This window comes from Pelophylax lessonae (assembly GCF_965119305.1).
Source record: "Pelophylax lessonae genome assembly, chromosome: 11".
Taxonomy (NCBI): Eukaryota; Metazoa; Chordata; class Amphibia; order Anura; family Ranidae; genus Pelophylax; species Pelophylax lessonae.
In genome coordinates, this window is record NC_138778.1 from 38,896,241 (window position 1) to 38,915,586 (window position 19,346).

The following is a 19,346-nucleotide window of genomic DNA, read 5'->3' on the forward strand; positions in this document are numbered from 1 at the left end:
CACAGGGATAAAGTGGTTCTCCGAACTAATCTGTCTTTTCTCCCTGGTGTCGGATTTTCATCTTAATGAAGACATCATGTTGCTTTCCTTATGTTCTAAGCCTAAGCATCCCAAAGAATTTTCTTTGCACTCTTTGGATGTGGTTTGGGCGATTAAGAGTTTATCTGACCGTGACTGAGTCCTTTAGAAAATCTGACTCTTTGTCCTTGCAGACGGTCCTCGCAAAGGTTTGGCTGCACATGCTGCGACCATTTTGAGATGGATCAGACAGACGGTTGTTCAGGCTTATTCACTCAAGGGTCAGGTTCCTCCTTTCCCTGTGAGGGCGCATTCTACTAGAGCGCTGAGTGCCTCTTGGGCTTTTCGCCATCAGGCCTCTGTTGTACAAGTTTGTAAGGCAGCAACTTGGTCGCCCTGCACACCTTTACAAAATTCTACAAGGTGGATTTGTTGCCATCTTCGGATGCCTCTTCTGGCCGTAAGGTATTGCAGGCTGCTGTTTCGTAAGAGAATGTTTTTTGTTTCTCTTAGGGGTCTTTTTAACCTGGGTGAGCTCCTGTTGTTTGGTTGAGCTTCATGTTACCCTGTGGGCTAAGTTTAGCCTTTGGAGTTTACGTTACTTTCTGGTTGCTTTCTTCCTACCCCTCATGCCTACACTGCGTTGGGACGTCCCATTCAGCAAATTAAGATAAAGGCTGCGTCTGTCAATGGACAATAGAGAAAACAAGAATTTTGTAAGATCTTACCGTAAATCTTTCTCTGAAGTCCATTGACACACAGCACCCACCCCTCTGATATGGAGATGTTTTTTTCCTTCACTGCTTACAACTAAACTGGTTTACTGAGCAGAGGGTGTGTGGGTTATGCCTGTGGGGACAGCTCCGTGGGCATGTACATTTTAATTTTTCCTGCCTCGTCTACTCCTGCAAGGGGCAGCATAATCCAGTCAGCTAATGATGATGGAGGCTGTGTCTGTCAATGGACTTCAGAGAAAAATATTTTACGGTAAGATCTTACAAAAATCTTGTTATCCCCTCCCTTCCAAGTTTGATAGACAGCAAGAGGTAAAAAAACTCATAGCTTACTCTGAGGACTAAGTCAGAGGGGGGCCAGGGCAACACCGAAGCAGATCTGCAGGGCAGCCACATGTTCTCGAGCCTTAATACCTTCTCGAGGCATTACCGCATTGACCAGCCTTTTGGTCGCAAGGTGCTCCAGGTCTTATCCCCATCCCTAGTAAGTATTGCTTGATACATCCTCTCAGATGCTGCCCTGGAAGACGATTGGAGAAAACCTAGTTAGGTACCTGGTAACTTTTTCTGAGACATCTTCCAGGGCAGCACCCTTTCTCACCCTAAGCGGCAGTACAAATTGTTTACGCGAATTCATTACGCGGACTTACTGGGGGTTTTCTTCGGCGCTTTACTAATACTGAGGCACGCAGGTATGACTAACCGTTTTATAATGGTGGACTATTGTGTTTCCTGTTTCACGTGGGAGGAACCTATCTCTCAGATGCTGCCCTGGAAGACTTCTCAGAAAGTTACCAGGTACCTAACTCTGTTTTCTCTATCGTCCATTGACGGAAGCAGCCACATCGTCATGAGCCAAATGGGTTATGCTGCCACCTGCAGGAGTAGTCTAGGCAGTACAACAGCACAAAGTTTTACATATACACGCTCACGGGGCTGTCCCTCCAGATATAACCCCCACACACACAGCCCAGCACATCAGTTTGTTTCTGCCTAGAGAAGGAGTAGGACCTAGGTTTCCTGCTGGGACTCCGGTCTCAGTTTTTTTTTTTATTCTGTTCAGAATATTATTTTTTTATTTATTTTTACTCACTTGCTAGCTAGTGCTAGCTAGTGTTCAGGGAAGAGTTTCCTGGTGATCTACAAGTAACAATGCCGGTTGGGGCTTCGCACTGGATAATCTAGATCCTTATGGTCCCCCCCCCCCAGCCTGGCCTACGAACGTGAGCAGGTTATAATCCCACACTAGCCCTCGCCACAATGGTGCCCCTTTCCGGATGGGGACGAGCCTGCGAGCGAATGCTTCGCCGGGATGCGACGACCTGGAACGCCCTAAATCGCAGCGTACCCCTTGGCTGGCAGCACCCCCACTTTGGGTTGAAGCCAGTATGCCTGGAGCGGACACCACCCGGTCCATGGTATGGTGAGTAAATGTGCCCCCATTGCCCCTGATGGCCTTGGGGGGGATGCGGGCCCTCTTGGGGTTAATGAAATTTGTACCTCCTGCAAGATCCCCCTGGCCTGCCCAGTCTGTGTGTCTAACCCCCCTTCCCAGTTCCTGCGGAGGGCTATGTGTCTAGGGTGCCTTGTGCCCTGGGGGGTGGCACCACCTTTGGTTCCTGTTGATCGCAGTGGGCTCCACCACCTTAAGTGTGGGCAATGTAGTTTTTCCCCATTGACTTGTGTGGGGCAGCCATTTTCCTTGAGCTTCCTATTGCAATTGTATGGGCAACCATGTTTGTGTAGCCTTTGTGCAGCCTTTGTGCTGCACTGAGCAGAGTGACCTTACATTCAGGCGAGATCACTTCCTGTGCTCTTTCTCCTGCTGCTGGAAGCGGTAATTTCCTGTCTTTCTCCATGCTGCTGGTAGTGATCAGGGCGACTTTTCTCTGAGGTAGTATAGTACTGGGGTCCTTGCAGACATATCCCTGCACACTCTCCTGTTAGTGTAGTTTAAAGGGGGACTCTGCAGACCGCTGCGATCGGCGCTTCTTAAAGCAACAGTTTTTTGTAACTTACAATATGGAGTCCCAAACTGTGATTTCACCCTCAGACCCACTCTATGCGACTCCTGGACAGTCCGAATCGCAGTCGCTGGCCGTGATTTCAGCAGCTCTGGAACGCCTGGAGAGAAAAGTTGATGTAGTCCTTAAAAAGGTTTGACAGCCGAAAACGGCCGCTGCCTTCTCCATCTTTGGGGTGTGTCCTCTGATTCAGACGCTGATAAGGTTGGCCCGGATGTTCCCCTACCTGAGGGGTCCCGGTCCTCGCAGTCAGATTACATAGTTACATATTTTGTGAGGTTGAATAAAGACATCAGTCCATCCAGTTCAACCTATGATGTGTGTGTGTGTGTTTGCTGTTAACCATACATTGTATACCCCTGTATGTTGTGGTCTTTAAGGTGCCCATCTAATAGTTTTTTGAAACTATTGATGCTCCCAGCTGATACGACTGCTTGTGGAAGAGAATTCCACATCCCCACTGCTCTGACAGTAAAGAACCCCCTACGTATTTTTAGCTTAAACCGTTTTTCCTCAAGTTTTAGTGAGTGGCCACGTGTCTTATTGTATTCCCTTTCTCTGAAAAGTTTGTTCTTTATGCTAGGGTCGCCAGTACAGTATTTGTACATTGATATATCCCCCCTCAATCGTTTTTTCTCCAGAGAGAATAAGTTCAGTGTTTGTAGTCTTTCCTCATAGCCGATGCCCTCCATTCCCCTAATTATTTTTGAGGACCGGTGCCCAGTCAGATGGTGAAGAGGACCTGTCCTCTTCAGCTGCAGCGCGGGAATGCGCAGTAGTGGAAGCCCTGAATATTTCGGTACGGGAAACTTTAAAATTGGCTGATGAGCCCACGCCCGCAGGGATGCCGGTGGCTTTTGGCTCCTAAAAGTCTCAGAAATCTGGCAAGGTTTTTCCTTGTCCTAAAACTTTCACGATATTGTGAATGACCAATTACGGTGTGTTAAGCACGCGTTAGTTGTGCCAAAACGCTTTATCCTTTTGCTGAAAAGGTTTCCAACCGTTGGATGGTGCCACCTAAAGTGGACCATCCTGTCTCCAGATTGAATAAATCTATCCTTGTGCCTGTGGAAGGTTCTCCGGTCTTTACGGACCCGGTGGATCTTCACGTGTTGGCGGGTCCCATTTTGGAACTGTTTTTTTTTGTCTGTCTGTTTTAGTCTCACAGGCGGTGACGGAATGGATTAGGGGTTTGCAGGGGTCTTTGGACCCCATGAATGTTCCCCCGGAACAGCTGGAACTTTTGGACCAGGTGATCCAGGCTCTGGTTTTCCTGTGTGATGTGTATGGAAGTGGCTCCCCTGGTGGCCAGGGTTTCAGGTGTGGGAATTTCCTTAGCATGGTTTGGCTGAAGAGCTGGTTGGCTGACCAAGCTTCTAAGAAAGCCCTGGCTGATCTCCCCTTTTTGGGAGAGCATTTGGTGACTCATTAGATGAGTTGATCAAGGGCTTGACTGGCGGGAAGAGCACTCTTCTTCCTCAATCCTCCAAGGGTAAGACACCCCGTGCTAAGCGGGGTCCCTCATTTTCTGCTCACAAACTGTTTTTTCGTGCCTCCAGGGCGCAAGAAAAAGGTAAGCCGTTCAGAGCTTCTGGAGGAGCTGAAAAGCATTGGGGCAAGCCCAAGGCCGGTCAGTCCGGTGCTGTTGACAAGTCCTCTTCAGCATGAAGGGGCGCCCTCACCCGTCTCAGGGGTGGGAGTACGTCTGCGCTTCTTTCAAAAACCCTGGACTTCATTCAGGGCGATGGGTTTCGCAAACTGATTAGTTCCGGGTACAAGATCGAATTCAGGTCCGGGCCAGGGGACAGGTTTTTTTTTTCAGTCGAATCTTCACCTGTCTCCGGAGCGTTTGAAGCATCTGCGGGAGGCTGTGTAAGATCTGGCTCAAGGGGTGATTGTGCCAGTTCCCCAGCAGGAACGCTCTCCAGGTTTCTATTCAAACCTGTTCACGGTGCCCAGAAAAGAGGGCAAGGTGCATCCAATCCTGGACCTGAAGGCTCTGAACCGCTTGTGCGGGTGCAGAAGTTTCAAATGGAGTCCATTCGGTCAGTGGATGTGTCCTTGAATCAGGGATTTTCTGTCCTCCATCGATATCCAAGATGCGTATATCCCATGTCCCTATTTTCGAGGGACATCAGCGATTCCTCCGCTTTGCGGGGGCAAAGGAGCACTTTCAATTTGTGGCCTTGCCCTTCGGTCTCGCCTCTGCTCTGAGTTTTTACCAAGGTCCTAGCCCTTGTGCTGGCCTTGTTACGTTGGTGAGGTATCTCAATTGTGGGCTACCTGGAAGATCTCCTGTTGCGAGCAGTTTCCCACTCTGATCTGCTGGACAGCGTATCTATTGCCATTCAGACCCTTCAACAATTCGGGTGGACGATCAATTTCAGAAAATCTGCTCTGACACCATCCGTGCGGGTCACTTATCTGGGGCTGATCCTCGACTCTACTCTGGTGAGGGTATTCCTCCCCTTGGTCAAGCTTCAGAAGTTGCAAAAGGCAGTCCGGTTGCTGATGGAGACCGATCAGTCCTCCTTGTGGGTCTGCATGAGGGCCCTGGGTCTGATGGTCATCGGCCTTCGAAGCTGTCCCGTTTGCTCAGTCTCGCTTGAGACCGTTGCAGAAGGAGATTCTGGCAGAATAGAACAGGGATCCCGGGTCATTGGACCGGAAAATTCGGTTGAGCCATCTCACCAAGTCGGCTCTCTTGGTGGCTCCAGTCTCCTGTTCTGTGCTAGGGCAAATCCTTCCTACCGGTGTCACGGACGCCAGCCTGTCAGGCTGTTTTGGAGTGCTGGGGAAGCTTCGTGCCCAGGGGACTTGGGGGCCAGAAGAGTCTTCCCTGCCTATCTGTATTCTGGAAGTGAGGGCGATCAAGCTCTGCCTGCTTCACTGGACGAGTCGGCTACGCAGCTCTCCAGTTCGGATTCAGTCGGACAATGCCACGGCCATGGCTTACATCAATCATCAAGGGGGCACCAAGAGTGCTCTGGCGGCCAAGGAGGTGGCCGAGATTCTGGTTTGGGTGGAAGCCAATGTTCCAGGTCTTTTCGCAGTCCACATTCCAGGTGTGGTGAATTGGCAGGCGGATTACCTGAGGAGTCAGGTGTTGGATCCTGGGGAAAGGTCCCTTCATCCGGAGGTGTTTCATATCCTGTGTGGCCGATGGAGGACCCCAGACGTGTATCTGTTTGCGTCCTGCCTCAACAGGCCAGTTCAGCAGTTTGTGGCCAGGTCTCGGGATCCTCTGGCCGACGCCACAGACGCTCTAGTGGCTTCTTGGAGCCGGTATCGCCTGATTTATGCCTTCCCTCTGCTCATACTCCTGCCGAGGTTTCTTCGCTGGGTGGCGGTGGAAGGCATTCCGGTCGTTCTGGTAGTGCCAGACTGGCCTCGGTGGTCTTGGTACGCAGACCTGGTAAAAATGGTCATGGACCCTCCATGGTGCCTTCCTCTACAGGAAGATCTACTGTCTCGAGGACCGATCTTCCATCCTGCTTTACGGTCGCTGGCTTTAACGGCTTGGCTGTTGAAAGCAAGGTATTGAAGGATAGAGGTCTCTGACTCCTACCCTTTTTAAGGCCAGGAAGTCGACGTCCAGGAAGATCTATCCTTGTACGTGGAAAGCGTACATTTAATGGTGTGAATCGCTGCAGCTGCACCCTCGCTTATTTTCTATAGCTAGGGTTTTTGCCTTTTTACAAAAAGGATTTGAGAAGCGATTGGCCTTGGCTACTACCAAGGGCCAAGTGTTGGCCTTGGCTGTTTACTTCCAACGTCCTTTGGCTACTAATAGCTTGATTCGCACCTTTATTCAGGGGGTGCGTCATCTGGGTGCTCCGAGGAGATCCTGGTTGCCTCCGTGGGATCTCATTTTGGTTTTGTCTGTTCTTCAAAAGCCTCCCTTTGAGAATATTAGGGAGATCTCTCTGCTTTCCTTGTCACAGATGGTTGCCTTCCTAGTGGCTATTGCTTCTGCTTGCAGAGTCTCTGCCTTGGCGGCACTGTCCTATCGTTCTCCCTATTTGGTGGTCCACAGGGATAAAGTGGTCCTCCGACCTAATCCGTCTTTCCTCCGTTAGGTGATGGATTTTCATCTTAAGGAAGGCAACTCGATGTCTTCATTATGTCCTAAGCCTAAGCATCCCAAGGAAATTGCCTTGCACTCTCTGGATGTGATTCGGGCGATAAGTGTTTATCTAACGGTGACTGAGTCCTTTAGAGAGTCCGATTTTCTATTTGTCCTTATGGACGGTCCTCGCAAAGGTTTGGCTGCGTCCGCTGCGACCATTTCGAGATGGATCAGGCAGACTGTTTAGGATTATTCTCTCAAGGGTCAGGTTCCTCCTTTCCCTGTGAAAGCGCATTCTACTAGAGCGCTGAGTGCCTCTTAGGCTTTTTGCCATCATGCCTCTGTTGTACAAGTTTGTAAGGCAGCGACTTGGTTGTCTGTGCACACCTTTACAAAATTCTACAAGGTGGATTTGTTGGCTTCTTCGGATGCCTCTTTTAGCCTCAAGGTTTTGCAGGCTGCGGTTTCATAAAATGTTTTCTTCTTTCTCTTGGGGGTCTTTTCACTTGGGTGAGCGCAGGTTGTTTTGGTTGAGCTTCATGTTACCCAGTTGGCTAAATTTAGCCTTTTAAAGTTTACATACTTTCTGGTTGCGTTCTTCTCACCCCTCATGCTGATATGCTTTGGGACGTCCCATACAGCTCATAAAGATGAGGCTGCATCTTTCAATGGATGATAGAGAAAATACGATTTTTCTAAGATCTTACCGTAAAATCTTTTTCTATGAAGTCCATTGACAGACGCAGCACCCGCCCCTCTGATATGGAGATGTATTTTTGTCTTCACTGCTGGCAACTAAACTGATGTGCTGGGCTGTGTGTGTGAGGGTTATATCTGAAGGGACCGGCCCGTGGGCGTGTATATGTAAACCTTTGTACTCTTGTACTGCCTAGACTGCTCCTTCAGGTGGCAGCATAACCCATACAGCTCATGCAGATGAGGCTGCGTCTGTCAATGCACTTCAGAGAAAAAGATTTTACGGTAAGATCTTACAAAAATCTTATTTTTCCTGTTCTGCAGCCCCCTACTCCTCACCTGGAAGAAGATCTGAAGGAAGTCTTGCGGAGTGAGTCGGGCATTGAGCTGATTATTGTAGATGAGCCAAACCACGATCGCCATAAAAGGAAACCAGGGGTAATTGCCTTGCTACTGCTCAGACAAGGGCAGCCTTTATGAACCTAGTATTGCCATAGCTCCCACTAACGGTTCGCTGACATTTGGAGCCTATTCGTAATGGAGAGTTGGGTGAATATGAAGAGATGCTAAACTCTGGTTAAAAGTATTTAAAGTTGTTGTAAACCCTCACATACCCAGTGAAGTGAATAGTCTTAGATAATACACAGATGGAACAAATCTCCCTACATAAGTTTTACTTGTATATCTGCTGTTTTTCCCTTTCTACACTCTTTGGAAAGTGCTGATCGTTTTAGAAATCTTTATTCCTCTTTCAGCAGTGGGTGGAAAGTCTTGATTTACACTGTGTGAGAGCACGTTGGAGGAAAGGCGCACACCCCCCTTTCCACATAGAGGAATGGAGAAACATGTAGAGCTGTAGTCTGAATAGACAAGCTCCCTGCTAATCTCCTCCTAAGATTTTTTATTTAAGATTCCTCCCTGACACAAATTTTCAGCTTCTCATCTCATGTGTCAGAAGTGACTCATGCTGATAACAGAGGAACGAAGCATCAAAAAGAAACCGCACTTAGAGCCATGGAGAGAGAAAAGTAAACCCTACAGTTTAGTGTTTGTGTTTTTTGATCAAGTTTCATAAATGTGGTTTACAACTACTTTATGTATGTGTCCCCAACTCGAAAAAACTTCATATTAGAGGGTGTCTGCATTCGTTCTTCATGTCCCATTGTATGTCGGAATGTAGCCACCCTCTCCTGCTCGCTTCCAAGAAGGACTGGGGGAATATGGGATTTGTATGGTCTGTGAGAGAGTGCACATGACTGCAACTAATGTTCACTGCTTGTTCCAAAGAAACCAAACCAAGGGCGAAGAGGATTGGGAGCTTGCAAAGGATGTTACAAGGAGGAGAAGGCAGAGAATCAATTTCCTGAAAAATAGTTTACATATTACTTTAACCCTGTTTCTGACACAACGGCAGAGAAGAATTAACACTTTTGCTGCCTGATCGAATATTAAAAACAAAAAAAACAAAAAAAAATTATGCACGTGTAAGCCTGAATAATACTTAAACTCCATAAACATAATTTCTGTAAGTAAAGACCCTGTAGAAATACTACAGTACCCAAAATTGTCTGTAGATAATATGTTTAAAGTTAATAAAGTTCCTTTAAAAAGATGAGTCAGATGGGCATGCATACAAAAATTATGATTTTTGAATTTTTCAGCCAAAACTTTTAACATCTTCAAAAAAAAAAAAAAATGGAAATCTAGGTCCTGTAGTGAATCACTTAAATAATAGCATTCCTGAATGTAACATTGTCATTTAAAATGGTGATGGCCTCTGTGGTGTTAGTGTAGACTAGAGTCTGATCTGGTTCTGTTATGGAGGGAAGTAAAAGTACCTTGACTGGACTCCACTATAGATTACACAAATTGTCACCTCTTTTCTCAGCCTGTAAAGTAGAACTATAGGAAAACCTGTTTGTTCCCCATTTTGGACTGTGTAAAGGAGGGTTATAACCCCTGCGAACCAAGGATGTGTGTGTGAGCCGCTCAGGCTATATGGAAATGAAGTCCTGTGCCCAGGGCTGGCTGGGAAGGAAGCTCGTCTATGCTCCAGGCAATGGTAGAGAGTGACTAGATGTTCTGGGAGCCGCACATCAAGTCAAGGCCTGATGTATGATATTGAATGACAGTCTGACTGGACCCATGCCACCAACGCGTTTCTCTCCTTCCCTTGGAGCTTACTTGTGGGGAAGGGCTATAACCCCTGTCAGGTTTATTTTTACCATATTCTTCCCATTGCGGAGATTTTTCCTTTTGTCACATAGTCGCAACAGGAAGTGAGCGGAAATCCCTGCAAATTAAGGGAATTCCTTGAGGCCTCACATGTCACCAAAATATTGTCTCCATTGGAAGATTTCCTCTTTATTTTCTGGGGACAGTCCAAAATTTGGGATTTTCTTTTACTTTCACTTGCAATGATAATGGTAAACGGGACAAATGGAGTGAATCTCTACGTGGGCAAAGGTAGCAATAAAATCCTCAGTGGTATTTTAATCTCTCTTCACTCTATCCAAAAATAAAATAAAATTTATTTTAGTTTAAATTTTCCTTCCACTACAGACATTGCAGTTCCTGTATTTCTACACTGTCTAATTCAGCCTTTCTCAACCATGGTGTCGCTGTATTGTCCTGGTTGGGAAACCCTGTCCGATCAGACCGAGCTCCCGCTCCTTCGAATATACAGCAGCAGGACCTCGGGATAATGCACCGAAGAGCAGTGAAATGTAATTTGTAATGGAGGAATAGTCCTGCCCTGGGGCTCTGGTCAGAGGAAAGCAGGGAACAGAAGGGAGGGTGGGGTTGGCTTTAGCAGAAAGAGTGGGTGGAAAGGTGTGGTTTGAAGTTTGGAGGTGAGAGAAGGGGGTGAGCAGGGGTGTTGAGGTACATAGATGCATAGGTACATAGGTGAGCAGGGAGGGGGTCTTGGCATATGGAAGTGAGAATAGGGAGGTCTGAGGAACAGAGGTGAGCAGTCGGGGTTCTGGGGTACAGAGGTGAGCAGTCGGGGGGTTCTGGGGTACAGAGGGGAGCATAGGGAGGATTTGGGTTACAGAAGGGAGTAGAGAAGATGGTTTGGAGTACAATTGTGAGCATAGGGGGGTTCTGGGGTGCAGAGGGGTGTTTGGGGTATAGAGGTGAGCAGAGGGGAGGGGGTTTAGTATATAGATGTGAGCAGACAATGGGTTCTAGGGCTCAGAGGTGAGCATAGGGATGGTTTGGGTTAGAGGGGAGCAGCAAAGGGGGGTATGGAGGTGAGCATGGGGGGGGGGGGGGGTACAGGGGTAAACAGAGGAGGGGGTGTTGGGGGTATAAACTTTAGCAGAGAGGGGGCTTTTAGGGTACAGGGTCATATTAAGGGAGGAGAAGGGGGGAGGCGAGCAGAGGAGGTGTTTGGGGTCCAGAGGTATGCATGGGGGGGGGCTGTCAGAGGGGGGTCTCTGGTACAGACGTGAGCATGGGGGGGGGTTTGGGGTTACATAGGTGCGGTGGCGGGGCTTTGATGTGCAAAGATTTTAGAGTTCACATCTTTGCTGCTTTGTGTTGGACAGTCGATTTAATTTCAGTGGATATCCGAACCCACAGAAAAACAGGGAAAGAACTCCCCAATCCTTTCTTTTTCTTTTAAATCGCACCAAACCAAAAGCGCACTGTATTTACCAATGAAGGTACTATTAGGAAATAATGACGCCCCTAAACTTCTGCTAAAGAACGCTTGGAGTGCCCGTTTAGCAAGTTGCCATGTTGTTTTTCACTGAGATGCTCTGTGATTGATTTATTGGTAAAGGGGATTAATAGACTCACTGAATCATCCTTCAAGCAGATCTCTGCAAGAAAAAAATTTCTTTCCAACGTCACATTCTTGTCTGAAGCACCATATAATACAAGTGTCTGGTGCAGTTTATCATATAAATGGGCTGTATGTACAGCAAACGTTCCATCAAACTTTTCATGAATTAGATTTGACATATTTATAGAAATAGACTGTAGAATTACTTGGTGTAATGTGTCCTGTTTCTTTTCATCCAGCACTCACACAGTCCCATCAAGAAAGTACGCAAGTCCCTGGCTTTGGATAATATTGTAGACAAGGAAATTAAGCCTCCCACATTGTCTCTCTCATCTGCTTCTCATATACAGGTAACTGATGCTGGATTTGTAATGACCATTGTGTAAGGATAGTGGGGGATGGTTATGTGAGTATCTCAACCGAAAACTTTGAAAACCTGTAACCCTCTGAGTAGAAGACACTGGGGTTGATTTACTAAAGGCAAATAGTCTGTGCATTGCAACTGCAGTTGCTCTAGATCTGAGGGGAACATGCAAGGAAAATAAAATAAAACCACATTTCTCTTTCGTTCATTGATGGACACAGCTCCTGATATTCACAGATCCTGATATTCTTAACCATTGGGTTATACTGCCCCCTACAGGAGTAGGATACTAGGCAGAAAAAAGTCTGGCTACGCCTATGGGCAGTGCAAGGGGGTATACTCCCTCTCTCTGCTATAGGTAGTTTTTTTCTGTCTACTCAAGAGTAAGGACCTAGTTCTCTGCTGGGATCTCTGGTCCTTGCAAACTTTTTCATTTAAATAGTTTTTTTTTTCTCCTGGTTTTTCTTGTGAGATCTGCAATCGGCTGCAATTTTTCCTTTTGAATGGAATTTTTTCCTATTTGTTATTTTGTTCCTGTCAGGCTGGGCGACGGGCTTGATAATCTAGATCCAGTGGTCATCCCAGTCTAGCCAGCGCGTGCGCAGACCTCAGCTCCATGCTAGGTCGGCCGTGACATAGCCCCACTGGATGGGGGCTGGCCTGCAAGTTAAACGCTTCACGGGGTCGCACATGACTGGGTCTCAGCCCGAGTCGCAGCGTTCCTCCTGGCCGACAGCCCCCCATTTCGATGGTGAGGGGTTCTGTCTGGAGCGATGCCCGCCTGGTTCCTAGTATGGTGAGTAACTGTACCCCCTCTCCCACTGGAGGGTTTTGGGGTGGACGTGGGCCCCTCCATGGGACTGTTGGACCCCTGGGTTCCCCTCCTTCCTGTTAGGAACCCCCCTCACTTGTCCCCCCCCCACTTGTCCCCCCCCCCCTCCTCTTTCAACTAATGCTGGGGCTGTGTGGGTGGTCTGGTACACCTCCCGGGGTGAGGGGAGGGCGCTATGCTGGCGACCGGATGAATGGCTGTGCTGGGGAGTTTGTACCTGGTGGGTGCTCCTGCCTGTACCTGTCCAGATGCCTACGAATCCCTTCTGGGTCCCTGGGAGCCTCGTGGTGCTGCGCCGGGCTGCCATTTTCTTGTAGCTTTTGTGCTGCAATGCATACTTGTGTAGTCCAGCGTCCATTTTGCGTTTTTTTTTTTCCATCGAAAACAGTGGAGCCATATGGGTGACCATTTCGGGTGGGAGCCCCTCCTTATCCCCTGGTGCTGACTCCAGGATCCTTTCCTTTCCTGATCACTGTACGTGCAGTACAGATTCTCCTGGTGGCTGCGGTGCCTGGTTTCTGCCTGGTGGTGAGTCTGGTGGGGTCATCTCCCTCTCTGCTGAGGATTAATTGGGGCTCTGTGACTGGCAACCGGGTGTGCTGCCAGAGCGGTGGGGGTGTCCCTTAGTAGTTTTTTACACTTTTTTGTGGGGTCCCCCTGGTGACCCTGGTGTCTTTTAGAGCACATCTCCCCACCTCATCCCCTGCTGGAGTCCTTTGTGTCCCAGGTGGAGTTGGCTTTTGGGTGACAGGCTGGCAAATAAGCGCCCCCGTCTCTTCCCCTGCCTCATCTGTCCCCTCAGATCCTGAATCTGATTCGGTCCCCGGGGACGTGGGTCACCCTGCTTGTGTCTGCGACCACGTGCCCTGAATCCTCAGATAGTGAGGAGGATTTCTCCACTTCTGCAACCGCACACGAAAAGGTGCTGGGAGATGGCACTGATTGGATCTGTGCGTGAGATCCTAAAGATGGAGGACACAGCTGCAATGGAGGCGCAGGTCCTCTTTGGCACTCACAAGCCATCCAGAGAGGCAAAGGTGTAACCTTTCCCCTCCTATTTTGACAGAATTGTTACTACAGAGTGGGGACGTCCAAAGCGTCCCCTTTGGGTCCCTAAGCTCTTTGCTAGGTGATACCCCTATAAGGAGTCCCTTCTTAAGAAGTGGACTGTTACACTGGTGGTGGACCCTCCGGTTTCCAGATGAAACAAGTCAACCATGATTCAGGTTGAAGAGTCCCCGGCCTTTAAGGACCCGGCTGACAGGAAGGCGGAGGCTGTAGCCCACAATATGTACACTCTGGCTGGCAGACTCTGACCGAGAGGGCTAAGCTTTTACGTTGTGACCTGGCAGACGAGCTGGTCCAGAGGCTGCAGTTTATCTGTGATGCCTCTTTGGATGCAGCTCCCCTAGTGGCTCTGTTTTGACAGTGGTTCTTCAGTGTGTCTTTTGGCTCAAATGCTGGTCTGTGGACCAGACTTCTAAAAAGGCCTTGACTCCTCTTCGCACGGTGGTGGCTTTCCTACATCAGGGGGATTTTTCTTGCCTCCATCGACATCAAGGACGCTTACCTTCACATTCCCACATGTGTCGGTCTCCAGCGCTTCCAGCATTATCAGTTTGTGACGTTACCGTTTGGTCTCGCCTTCGGTCTTCACAAAAAAGGGTTGGCCCCAGTGTTGGCATTGTTGCATCAGCAGGAGATCGCGGTCCTGGTCTACTTGGACAACCTTCTTCTACGAGCAGAGGCTCCTACTGCGCTGGTGGAAAATGTGGAGATCTCCATAAGGACTGAGGAAGTTTAGCTGGATTCTGAATCTTCAGAAGCCTGCCTTGGTTTCTTCCATGAAACTAGACTATCTGGGTCTGACGCTGGACTTAACCTTAGCCAGAGTACTCCTTCCTCTGGACAAACTGCAGGCTGCAATTTGCTTTCTGCTGTCCAGCAGCTGGTCATTCCTCCAGACTTGCATGCGAGTGCTGGGCCTGATGGTGTCTACCTTTTTGAGGCGGTCCCGTTTGCATGGTTCCAAACCTTCCAGGAGTGGAAAACTGGCATGCGGATTACCTCAGTCGGCAGGTGTTAGACCAGGGGGAATGATCTCTTCTTCCGGAGGCGTTCCATCAGTTGTGTCTCCGGTGGGGCGCACCTGAGGTGGATCTGTTGGCATCTCGGCTCAACAGAAAGGTGCAGAGGTCCGTGGCACAGTCACGGGATTCTCTGTTGGACGCTACAGACTCGCTGGTGGCCCCGTGGGGTCAGTATCGTCTGAGTTATGCCTTCCCTCCTCTCAAGCTTCTGCCAAGGTTTCTTCGCAGGATCGAGGCAGAAGGGATTTCCGTCATCTTAGTGGCCCCGGACTTGGTATGCTGATCTGGTCCGGCTGGTTGCCGACGTTCTTTGGAAGATTCCTGTCAGGGAGGATCTGTTGTCCCAAGGGCCAATCTTTCATCCTGCTTTACAGTCGCTGGCTTTGATGGCTTGGCTGTTGAAAGCCAGGTACTGAAGGATAGCGGTTGGTCTGAATCTGGGATTCCAACGCTGTTAAAAGCTAGGAAGATCTACCATCGTACTTGCATTGCGTGGTCCTTCACTGAACTTCAGAGAAATGGGATTTACCATAAGTCAAAAATCCAATTTTTTGCGTGCACATGATTGCATGATAGAAATCAGAAGAGCTTTCCCTTCGATCTAGCGCAACTGCACTTGCAGTGCACAGTATATTTGTCTTTAGTAAATCAACCTCATTGCCTTTTCATAGTTTCCCTGTTTTATCTCATCCCTGCTGTGGACCCTGCAAAGATCCTATATGCATATTCTGACCTTACCCTATAGTATGGTATAGGCTATGTAAAAACATGCACTCCACTTTATAATTCCATGTATCTCTAATGCAGACCATTGTACCTGTTTGTTCTCTCCCTATAGCAAACATTCATGTTTGCTTTCCTGTGTTGTGATGGCCTGTATCTATACTGTGATGCAGGTGTCCATTTGTTGCTAGGTAACCATTATTGGTGGTTTTTGTTTTGTATTAAGGTCAGTACAGCTAAGCTTCTGCAGTCTGTGATCTGCAGGCTTGGCCATAAAATATCTGAAAAGTATGCTGAACTTCTGTAGTAAAGTGCTATGCTTGACATTACAAGTAAAGGCAAGGGTCCAGAGCTTAATTAGGAAACCGTGTATTTGTGACTCTTCGGAGGGATATAAACCTACACAGGTAGGAAACTTGGCAAATTTGCTAGTTTTTAACTTACCTGAAGTATAAATAATATGCATCTGTGTCTGGTGCCTCTTTTGTACTTATTTTCTTTTATTGCAAATTCAAACTGCATAATCTCTCCGATGAGACCTCTATATCTGCTGATCTTTTAAGCCTCTCCTGTGATTAAATGGCTGTGAGTACAGTACTATACGGGAATCCCTGCACCCCACTGTCTCCCAGATGATGAGGTATATAGTGGGCAAGCAACCACTGAACAAATCTAAGGATTTCAAACTTTGCTGCATGCTTGTTCTAGGTCTGTGACTTAAATACTGAAATCATGCAACTAGCACAAACCGTAGGCCGGCATTGGCAAGTCTGTTATGATGGGCATGTTTTCAGTGTACTGGGTGCCTCAGACTACTTGCTAAAACATTAGACCAGTAAAATTTTCTTTGCCAAGTTTCGAACCTACAATGTGTTTATTTATATATTCTTCTGCTGGTTAGGGCTGCACTTACTGTCAAATGTTTTAATCACAGACGCAGAGCTGCGAGAGCTTCCTGTCCGTATCTCTGAATGAGAGTTCATGCAGCAGCAAGGAGGAAAACAGTCTACTGAACCAGGGATTTGTCCAGGTCAAGTCAGGAAAAGGATCTTTTGTGCTTGGAGACACCTCACACACTGACATTGGAGAGCTAGTTAAAACACAGGAGTCTGCCCTTCACAGAGCTGGCAAAGCCATGCCAATAAAGACTGAGCCTGCAGCTAATGTAGCCACAGACAATTCTTCCTATATGATGGTGGACATGGACAAAGTAGTAAGAACATCACTTAATAAAAGCAAAGCTGCAAGTCTGAAGGCTGATACAGATGTTACAGTAAAAACTGAAAAGGAGACAGTGGTGCGAATGGAGAAACTCATGATTCCAGAACCAGTAAGTTCTTAAGGGGAACGTTTTAAAATGTTATATTGAATTCTTTCTACTTTTGAGTAATTTTCCTTCATTGCATCTCTAGGACAGCAAAATGTAACTTTTTAGGGGTTTTAACTCTTCCCAACTCTCTAACCAAAACTAAAAAAAAAGTTTTTATATATTTTTTTATTTTGTTTTTAATATTGAATATGGCATGTAAATATTCTGTATTCTTTTATAGAGCCACCAAATGGAGCTCCAAACACTTTTACTTGCCAAAAGGGTTTTTCTCTTTTGTTCATTGACAGACACAGCTACATATCTTCATTAGTCGAATGGGTTATGCTGCGCTTCCTAGGAGTATGACACTAGGCGGAAAAGGGTTAACGAAGTTAACAGAACTTTAACTACACCCATGGAGCAGTCCTAGGTGGTATACTCCCACTTCCTGCTCTAAGATTCAGTTTTTTTCTGCCTAGTCAGGAGTAAGGACCTAGCTCCTTGCTGGGATCTCTGGTCCTGGCATTTTTCCCTTTTTAAACTGAATTTTTTTTTTTTGTTCTTGTGAGAACTGCAAACAATTTGGTTCCTGTGAGAACTACAATCAACTGCCGGACTGGGTATTCTAGATCCCTAAGGTCTCCCCAGTCTGGCCAACAAGCGTGCGCAGGCCTCAGCTCCACGCTAGGTTGGCCACGACATAGTCCCACTTGACAGGGACTGGCCTGCGAGTGAAACCCCTCACAAGGATGCACAAGGTGGTAGCGGCCTAAATTGCAGCGTACCTTAAGCCCACAACACCCGCCATTCCAAGATAGGGAGTTGGTTTGCCTGTAGTGGTGCCCACCCGGTTCCATGGTGTGGCAAGTAGTGCCCCCCCCCTCCCTTTGTGGTCCCTCGGGGTGGCAGGGTGGATGTCCTCTGGGCTCCCTGCGGTGATTATAGGCTGGGGGGGAGTGGATGTCTCATCATCCGTGGGTCTGTGCCTCACGTGGCTGGAACGGGCCGACAATTTAGTCCGTGGCTTTGTGGCCTACTTGCCACTGTCCGGGTACCTGACCAAGCTGTCCGAGTGCCTGACTGAGCTGAGCGAATGGTACTGTCGACGGACGTGCGACTCACGCAGCCGGATCGGGCCGAAAATTGAGGCTGTGGCTTTTCGGCCTACTCAAGGCTGACGGAGCTGGCTGTCCGAGTGACTGACCAAGCTGTCCGAGCGACTAACCGGGCTGTCCGAGCTCCTAACCGAGCTGTTGATCAATCTAACAGAGCTGCCGGCGAACTCGCATCTGGATGGACCCAAAATTTAGGCCGAGGCCTACTCGGCTGGCTGTCCAAGCTGCTCAGTGTGCATGGTGTCCTTTCCCGAGTGGGCAAGCTTTTGCGCCAAGATCTGGAGGGGGGGAACAGGTTCCTCCTGCTTTTTTCGGAGCTGGTGGACTAGTTAGTCAGGGGTTGAAGTTAGTCTGTGATGCCTCTCTGGATGCAGCTCCCTTAATCTCTGACCTGTCTGTGACAGCAATGATCTTTTGGCGCACGATATGGCTAAAATGCTGGTCTGCGGACCAGACTTTCCATATGGCCTTATGTGATCTTCCCTTGGTGGGGAATTGTTTGGAGCCTCCCTGAATGATATCATTAAAGGTCTTTCATAGGGAAGAGTACTCTTCTTCTTCCACAGGCTGCCAGGGGCACAGTGTCTCGTTGCAGTCGTGGGCCTTATTTTCCTCTTGGCTCATAAGCGGTCTTTTCTTTCCTCAGGATCTCGAGTCAAGGGATCTATCTCTGTCAGGACTTCCTCCGGAAGTTCCATGAGGACCTTCCTGACCTGCAGACAAACACCCCTTTATCTGGATGGGGGAGGACGTCTTTGCCTTTTTCCGGACCCGTGGATCTCCCTGATTCAAGACAAGTGGGTCCACAATCTGTTTCGGTCCGGCTACAATATCGAGTTTTCGGTCTTCTCCTCCAGAGAGGTTCTTTCCTTCCAACCTGCCTTTCTCCCAGACTGCATGCGAGGTCTTGTCAAGGATGTGCAAGCCTTGCTTCTTTGAAGGGTGATTGTTTCCAATGTCAGTATCGGAACGTTTGTTTCATGTTTGCAGGTCCCAGGAGCCTACGGACACACCACCCTGAATGCGCCCGATCTTGTCTGATCTCAGAAGCTAAGCAGGGTCGAGCCTGGTTATTACTTGGATGGGAGACCGCCTAGTAATACCAGGTGCTGTAGACTTAAGAAAAGCGAGGTACGTCCAATTTTGGACATCAAGCTTTGAACCACCTTGTGCAGGTACAGATGTTTCAAATGGAGTCTATTCCTGTGATAGTGGCATCCTTGCATCAGGGGGATCTTCTGGCCTCTATTGCTATTAAGGACGCTTCTCTTCATATTCCGAGATATGTCGGTCTTCCGCGTTTCCTCCACTTGCCATGAGCGAGGAGCATTTTCAAGAGGTCTCACCTCAACCCCTCAAGTTTTTCGCTAGTGCTGGCCATGGTGTTGGCATTTTTGTGCCAGCGGGGGTTGCGATTCTGGACTAACTGGATGATCATCTTCTGCCAGCAGAGTCTCCGACTGCTCTGAAAAACTGGGTGTTTACTGTGCAGGAGTTTGGTTGGAAATAGAATTTCCAGGTATTAGCTCTGGTTCCGTCCACCTAGTTGGACTATCTGGGTCTGTTCTGGACTCGGCCAGGG

At 48.2% G+C, this 19,346-nt stretch overlaps 1 protein-coding gene across 3 annotated transcripts in view; it reads left to right on the forward strand.

The window, feature by feature from the left end:
* Positions 1-19,346, forward strand: part of MYBL2 (MYB proto-oncogene like 2) — a 74,351-nt gene that overhangs the window by 40,721 nt on the left and 14,284 nt on the right. For 2 of the 3 annotated variants that reach the window (XM_082271315.1, XM_082271316.1), the window contains exons 11-13: positions 7,866-7,979; positions 11,571-11,681; positions 16,275-16,670. In XM_082271315.1, the coding sequence (XP_082127441.1) occupies positions 7,866-7,979; positions 11,571-11,681; positions 16,275-16,670 (621 nt within the window). The remainder of the gene's footprint in view (positions 1-7,865; positions 7,980-11,570; positions 11,682-16,274; positions 16,671-19,346) is intronic. The other variant, XM_082271317.1, reaches the window with a different exon arrangement.